Source organism: Artibeus jamaicensis, unplaced genomic scaffold (assembly GCF_021234435.1).
Source record: "Artibeus jamaicensis isolate MK-2021 breed Jamaican fruit bat unplaced genomic scaffold, CSHL_Jam_final contig_2377, whole genome shotgun sequence".
Taxonomy (NCBI): Eukaryota; Metazoa; Chordata; class Mammalia; order Chiroptera; family Phyllostomidae; genus Artibeus; species Artibeus jamaicensis.
Window position 1 is genome coordinate 384,668 of NW_026521496.1, and position 7,227 is coordinate 391,894.

A 7,227-nucleotide genomic window follows, 5' to 3' on the forward strand; every position below is an offset into this window, starting at 1 on the left:
GGGATGAATCAAGGACATGTCCAAAGCGTTTGGCCTGAGTAACTGGTAAGATGGAATTTGCCATTGACATGAGATGAGGAAGACTGGGTAGAATCTATCAGTGTAGATCAGGGGGCAGTGAGATGTTATCACTTTCTGTAACACCTGGTTTAGCAACAAGGACACAGGATTTAGATATTAAAAAATCAAGATGGCTCTTATGAACTCTGAAGCACTATGCAAGTCCTAGATGTTTCTATTCCTGTTTTCATTCAAAGTTGTGCTGCCCTCTGACTGGAGCATGAGGCCAGCCTGCTGAAGGCACAAGGGAAGTAAACCAAACCCAAGAAGTTTTGCTTGCTTCAGTCAGTTTCATTTTGGTACCTTTTGCCTCCCTGCTGAGGGTCCCACTCCAGCTGTAAGATTTTATGAATCAAATTGGAAGCCTTGAAAAGCCCTACAAAGACATAGTCATTTTTTTTTTGAAAACTTGTAGCTCATTCCCATGATACAGGCCACTTAGGCTGAGTCTGACAGTATGACCTAGTGTTAGGATGCAAATCTTCCCCACATTTGGAATTAGTTGCTAATAAAAAATTTCTGTGCTAGTTTAACAACTAAAAACTTAAAATGTTTAAAAACAATTCTGGTGAAGAGACCACAGCCAAACACACCAATTTCCCAGTTGTGCAAGATGCCTGGCAAATTAGTATCTAAGAAAAAAACACATTTGTGGAAAGAACCAACTTGGAGGCTTCTCATTCTCTTTTGCTTTGGTTCCTTAGCTAAAATTCAAATCATTTCCATCACTCACTGAGGACCTGGAGTGTGCGGCCACAGCGGGTGTGCAAGTATGGTGGCAGCAAGAGAATCCACTGGCATTCAGGGAACTCCACCATCTGAGCTGTCTCACCTGCCCATTTCCCAGATTACTTCTGACCTGGAACCCCCATCAGGAATGCCTAGCTGGGTAAGATTCCACTCTTGGCAAGAAAACCATGCTGAAGCAACATGTGCCTGCAATCCCACTTTCACAACCCTCTCCAACCAGGTTTGCCCAGGCACAGTTCCTGCAGAATTGCTTTCTGCTTAAGCAGAGGTCCTGAGGGCCCAGCAAGTCGTGCCTTGGACTCTGCAACATGGAAGGCTGTTCAGTCCTGTGAGGCCAAATCTGGGCTTGTGAGACTCCTAGACATGCCTTCTTTAGATGACTGCTTTGGATGCTCTTCAGTACTTTCAGACTAGTACTGCTACTCTTGACTCCAAGCCTAGGACCCAGGTGGAGGCAGGGACACTGTCCCAAGCCACAGTTCCTCAGCAGGCCTCTTCTGCAGAACCACAGGCCTGGTAGCCAGGGACCACCATTGGACATACCCAGTTAAAAATGCCAGTGACTTATAACCCAGTGACTACAGATTCATCATGACTCAGAGGGAGAAATATGTCCAAAATCTTTTCACCCCAAAACCTGTTGTGGTGGCATGATTTAGTAAGCTTGAGTGATTAGTAGCTAATAGATGTTAAATGAAAGGTGGTGAGGTACTGCAGCCTCTACAGGGTAGTGCTTCTTAACAATGGCAACTTTGCTTGGGGTGGGGAGGGGCAGGGGTCTCATTTTACTTATCACCACTGGGCAGAACAGGAGGGCATCCTGTGACATATAGTGGGTAGAGGCCAGGGATGCTGTTCAACATCTCACAGTACACAGGACAGCCACCAACTTATCCAACATAATAGTATGAAGGTTGAGAAGCCTGGCTATAGGAGGCAAAGGTGGTTTTGGTTTTTAGGAAGATGTACTTTATATGGTAATGTGAGTAAAAGAGCTGGTGAGGAGACTGATAGAAAAAGGCAGGGTAATTCTTGGGGGAGACCCAGGGCTTGAGATGAACAGGTATAGGAGCTGGCACCATGCAGCTGTGGCACCTCTTGAGAATGGCAGGCAGGAACAAGTGGGTTTTCCTACATGTTTTCTGCTTTGCAGGGTCCGGGGGTTGGAGTTGAGAATTGCAGAGGTAGGAAAGACCAGATATAAAGGTGGGCACTGATTTTTTTTTTTGGCTGACTTAACAGGGTAGACAAGTTCTTGGCCAGGACAAGGGTGCTTGAACTCTGGACTGCTGCTCCTTCTTTGCCAAGTCTGGTGTGTTCTCCCTCCCACCAGTGCCCAAGCCCAACCTCTCATGGGCACAGGAAGATCCACATCACCGAATGCCTGAAAAATCCAATCTGCTTTACATGTTAATAAACCAAAAAGACTGAGTCATTTAATCATGTTATCTTTAATTCATTACAAATATGTTTGCAATCACATCACCTAGAGTTTATTTCACCCACTACTTTGTTTGGCCGCCAGTCTCTTGTCTCTCTCTTCAGCAATGGTGAGGCGGATACCCTTTCCACGGGGAAGGGAAATCCATGGTTTGTTGCCCTGAAGGAGAAGACGAGAATCAAAACCTGTTACAACACCATTAGCAACCTGGTGCATCTGTCTTGACAACTATAATACCCTTCATAGTTAATGTCTTAGAAGTACCGAAGTAGTGCCTGAGGCTGACCATTAGTCTGCACCCCCCAACAACCGCTGCCACCCATAGGCACAAATCGAAGAACCTAACTATAAGGTATATCCATCATCCCATCACTGGCACTTTTCACCAACCTAGGTGATCAGGCCCCCTGCTGATTCTGTAGCACTAAAAAAGCCCAGGTGTGCCCTGGTCCAAGTCTATGTGAGCCCTGTCCCAGAAGAGGCTTTCCTCTAGGTTCAGCACAGCCTGCCAGAAGCCACAATCCCAGCATCACCTGCCTTTACAGGTTTCCCTGAACGAGAGAGGAGAGAAACCCAGACTTACTTTGCCAATAACAAAAATGTTGGAGAGCCGGGTGGCAAAGCTGTTGCCATTGGCATCTTTCACGTGAACCACATCAAAAGAACCAGGGTGTCTCTCTCTGTTGGTTATCACGCCAATTCTTCCGAGGTTAGCACCTCCAGTCACCATACACAGATTACCTAGGCAGGAAGGAATAATGTGCTTAGCAAGGCACTTCCCAACCCAGTGTAATGCATGACCCAGACAGGGTTAAATTCATGAATCCCTTCTCTCATTTGAAGGCACTTCTGTGGATCTGTCACCCAAGCCACACTCTAAGATTTACCCCATCCCCCCTACACACCTAACCAATGTGAACTCTACTGCACCCACCTCGCCAGGTCCCCACCAAGTCTCGCCTAGACGATCACTGTTCTTCCAAGGCACAATGACACCATTAATGAGAGCTCTATTCCAATCAGGTGGGTTTGCTTTTTGGTCAGACTTTCTTGCCTAGTTCTCAAGCCATTTCCTGGACAGGAGAGTTTTGAGACATGGAGAGCGGGCCTGAGAATGTTATACCAGACCTCGCTCATCTCAGCCACCCAGAATACTCTAAGCATTTGCGCCTTTGAAGTAAAAAGACTGTATATCTGGGCATTGGAGCAACTACATACTTCAGTTTCCTTTACTACCACAAGACACCTAGCTTCAGTTACTAATTAGGTGCACCAGAATCACCTAGGACTCAAAAAACCCTGTACCCAGACCCTGTGCAAGTCATAATACCTGGTTAAATAACAGTTAATAAAAAGGGGGGAGGGGAGCAGAGAAAATCAAAGAACAGCTTCTATAGCTGGGATTTAAGGAGCATGTCCAGGTAGCATAGGGGCTGCTTACCAGTGTCAAACTTGATGAAGTCAGTTATTTTGCCAGTTTCCAAATCAATCTGAATGGTGTCGTTGACCTTGATGAGGGGGTCAGGGTAGCGGATGGTGCGAGCATCATGGGTCACCAGGTGAGGAATTCCTTTTGTTCCCACAAAGATCTTCCTCACTTTGCACAACTTGTACTAGAACCACACAAAGGTTAGCCACAGTTAGTTTTGCTCACATGCATCATGCTCCACAGTGGACAAAAAGGTTCTTTCAAAGCCACAAGTTAGCAGCCTAAAAATGCAATTAGCAGCCAGAGGACACAGTCCTACATGGGCAGTGCTGGTTTCCTGAACTGCAGCAGAATAATGGTGCCCCTAATTTTTCTTCCTACCCTCCACAAGTTCATCTTGTACACTGCCCCTCCCTAGGCTAGTCTCATCATGGATTTTCCTTGTAGCACTGTATCACTCCCGTGTTCAAGTCCAAGGCAGTGAAAAAGCACCATAAATTCCGGTTCCTGGGTGGGGTGGGCTGATCACCCTCCCTTCCCCAGGCTTTTTCAGCCTCTTGCCACTCCCCTCCAATGCTTCCCCCCAATTCACACTCCACCCTTCTTAAAAAGTACCTCTTAAGGGCTCCCTCTGCATCACAACTGAGTTGTGCCTTAAAAACTGCAATTGCATTAGAAGTTAATACAATCAACAAATAGCCTCACAAAGCATCTCAAATGTGAATCTGTCACTCCCAGACATCCTTAAAAGTAAATCAAATCACTTTCATGTGATGGACATGCCTTCCAGCCAGCAGATAACAAGGCAGCTAAGGAAATTAGGAGTTAAATCACCCAATTAAATTAACCTTCATTTACAGCCAATAATTCAGGAAACCTTAAACCTTTGTGTAAAATCATCACAACAAATTGAATTAAATAATCAATGTTTGTAATCCTTCTTTTTGAGCTGCCTCAAAGGGTGTCTAAGGCTTTTCAGTCACCTCCATTAACACCTTCCCCCTTCAGAGTAAAGCTAGACCTTCAAATGGAGACACTACAAAGTACCAACTGGAGTGGACTAGATATTGCTTTTCTGGTCCTTTTTATCCTTAAAAGGCCCTTACTTTGGGTACTCATAAATGTTCTTAGAGAAATCACTTTCTTTGCCTCCAAAAAAAAGGGGGCAACCAGGAAGTCACTATTCAACTGGAATTTATTTCTGCCCTAAAAAAAGAAAATCTACCGAGGATGTTAACTTAAAAATGGGGGTTATTAGATACCCAGCAACAGACTGCTATACAGCTATTAGAAAGGCTTTTAATTAATAACACAACATTGCACATATGACAGAATCTCACCAAATTGCTAACTGGATATTTTCAAGTATAAGATTGTAAGTAATTTTCATCTACCTATGTCACCCCAATGGACCAGCCCATGGACTTACTTCAGGCTCTAACTTAAAACCAAGTAATATTACTGTGTGAAAACCCAGCCTGCTTGCAACACTCACCTTGGCCTCCTCAGGTGTAATGCGATGAACAGCAAAGCGACCCTTGGTGTCATAGATCAGACGGAAATTCTCTCCGGTCTTGTCAATGCTGATCACATCTGATATCAAACAATAGCTAAGGTTACTATGGTGACTCCCACTATCCCATGCTGTACAACTATACAACTCCAGGAAGACAAACTATATGCTTCCTATTTCAAATATCAACAAGGATTCCTAAGACTAACGATGTTGGCTAGCTAATCTTTAATGTTCTAATATTTCAAGGAGCCAAGGGCCAACCACTAACCACTTACCCATAAAACCAGCAGGGTAGGTTATATCGGTTCGGACCTTGCCATCAATCTTAATGAACCGCTGCATGCAGATCTTCTTCACTTCATCTCCTGTTAGGGCATACTTAAGTCTGTTTCTTAAGAAAATGATGAGAGGGAGACATTCTCTCAGCTTGTGGGGACCAGTAGATGGCCGAGGAGCCTGTAAGATGATTAAAAAAAAACAATAATAAAACCCTCTCAAACTATTGTTGGGATTCACACAAACCCACCAAGTCCTGAGATCTATTACCTAGACACCAGATTGTCCATCACCCCCCCCCCCAATTTGGATCAACAAGGGGTGTTTAAAGCTTACATAACTGTTCCATTCCTTCAAGTCTTACAGCTTTATCCTCCTTTCAGAGGACCAGGCCTGTTAAGAACATGTGGGTCCTGAGTCCGTGTTAAGTGTACTATGTGGAATAAATGAAGTACGTAAATCTTACGGAAAGCATTGCAACATTTATGGACACACTAACTAGGGATGCCTGATACAAAGTAATAGTATAAAATACGCCCCTTAAATTGTATCAGTGTAACTGGTAAAGACACTGTATCCCTTAAGATACAATGTAGAAAACAATTCCGAAGCAACAATACTTACAAACACACCAGTCAGTTTATCCAGCATCCAATGCTTTGGAGCTGCTACACGCTTCAGATGCTTCTTGGGACCACGAGCCTGAGGGAGAATTTTGTATTTTCATGTTACTGCTTAAAACTGTATCTGCTTCTCTAGACTTTTTTTTTTTCTTGGACACTATGCTGGTGAAACGGACAGGAATTGGACCTCTTGGCACACAGCCATCCAGCAACAGATTTGGACTGGAACCCAATCTGTGCTTCTGCATCCATCAGAAACATTTTCGCAACGTGACCGTCTGGCCTAAAGTGTCCGGTGCGAGATCAGCCTGACCTCAGCACAACCACGTGCCATTAGCTGCTCTCCCTCTTACTCTAAAGCCCAAAAGCTGACTCCAGCTTTCACTTTAAAATGCGGAAGGAAGCCTATTGAATGCTGTGTACAGATGCTTACTGGCCACACTACGCAAAGTCAGGCCGTGCCAAAAAGACAAGGACCAAGAAAAATGCTTTTCTGCTGGTTGCTGCTGCCGCCCGCCATCCCTGGCCCGCGGTCCGCCCTCCAGGTCCATCTGCTGCTCCTCCCAGGGTCGCAGTGTGCGGAGCCGGCCTGAGACCCGGGCCTTTCAGCCAGGAGAACCGACTCTCGTCAACCCCCCTCGCCAGGATCGCGTTCGCTCTCGCCCTCCTGGTTGCCTGGGCCAATCCCGCAGATCACACTCCCTTTGCCTCTGCCTGATCACTCCCTACAGGGGCTCGGAAGCCCCAGATAGCCATAGCCCTGGATGGATGGAGGCTGATGGCGTCCCCAGAGCTAGCAAACAAGTAGCCTTACCATGGCTGCGCTAGGCACAGAAAGAGGACCGCCTCTTTCCGGTGCACCGAGAAAAAAGGGTAGGAGACTGCGCGCGCCGACCTTGGACGCTCCGCCCACCCTGCCCTAGCAAGGTTCTCCGGGATTCTATCTTGCCACCTGCTGGTGGGAGGTCATAGGTCCGGAGTTTGGGAAGGACCACTTAAACAGAGAGGTCGGCTAAAAGCAATTTCCTCCCTGCTTTTCCCTCCGGTCCTCCTCCGGTGAGGTGAATGTTGCTGTGTTGGGTCCTGGAAATGCCAAGATGAGCTAGACAAACTCCCTGCCTTCTAGTATAGT

General features: G+C 46.0%; 1 protein-coding gene across 1 annotated transcript; it reads right to left on the reverse strand.

Moving 5' to 3' along the window:
* Positions 1–2,242: 2,242 nt before the first annotated feature.
* Positions 2,243–6,994, reverse strand: RPS4X (ribosomal protein S4 X-linked). The gene is made up of 7 exons (XM_037145453.2): positions 6,910–6,994; positions 6,097–6,174; positions 5,472–5,652; positions 5,176–5,273; positions 3,693–3,864; positions 2,835–2,992; positions 2,243–2,410 (listed from the first exon to the last, which is right to left on the reverse strand). Exons 1-7 carry the CDS (start codon positions 6,910–6,912, stop codon positions 2,309–2,311), a joined length of 792 nt encoding a protein of 263 aa, XP_037001348.2. The 5' UTR covers positions 6,913–6,994; the 3' UTR covers positions 2,243–2,308.
* Between the last annotated feature and the right edge of the window lie 233 nt (positions 6,995–7,227).

Excerpts from the sequence above, each read along its gene's own strand:
- RPS4X (XM_037145453.2), bottom strand. Across the intron at positions 3,865-5,175 it reads TTACACCTGAGGAGGCCAAG|TACAAGTTGTGCAAAGTGAG; the intron begins GTGAGTGTTGCA and ends GTGTGGTTCTAG. Across the intron at positions 2,411-2,834 it reads ACATTTTTGTTATTGGCAAA|GGCAACAAACCATGGATTTC; the intron begins GTAAGTCTGGGT and ends CTTCTCCTTCAG.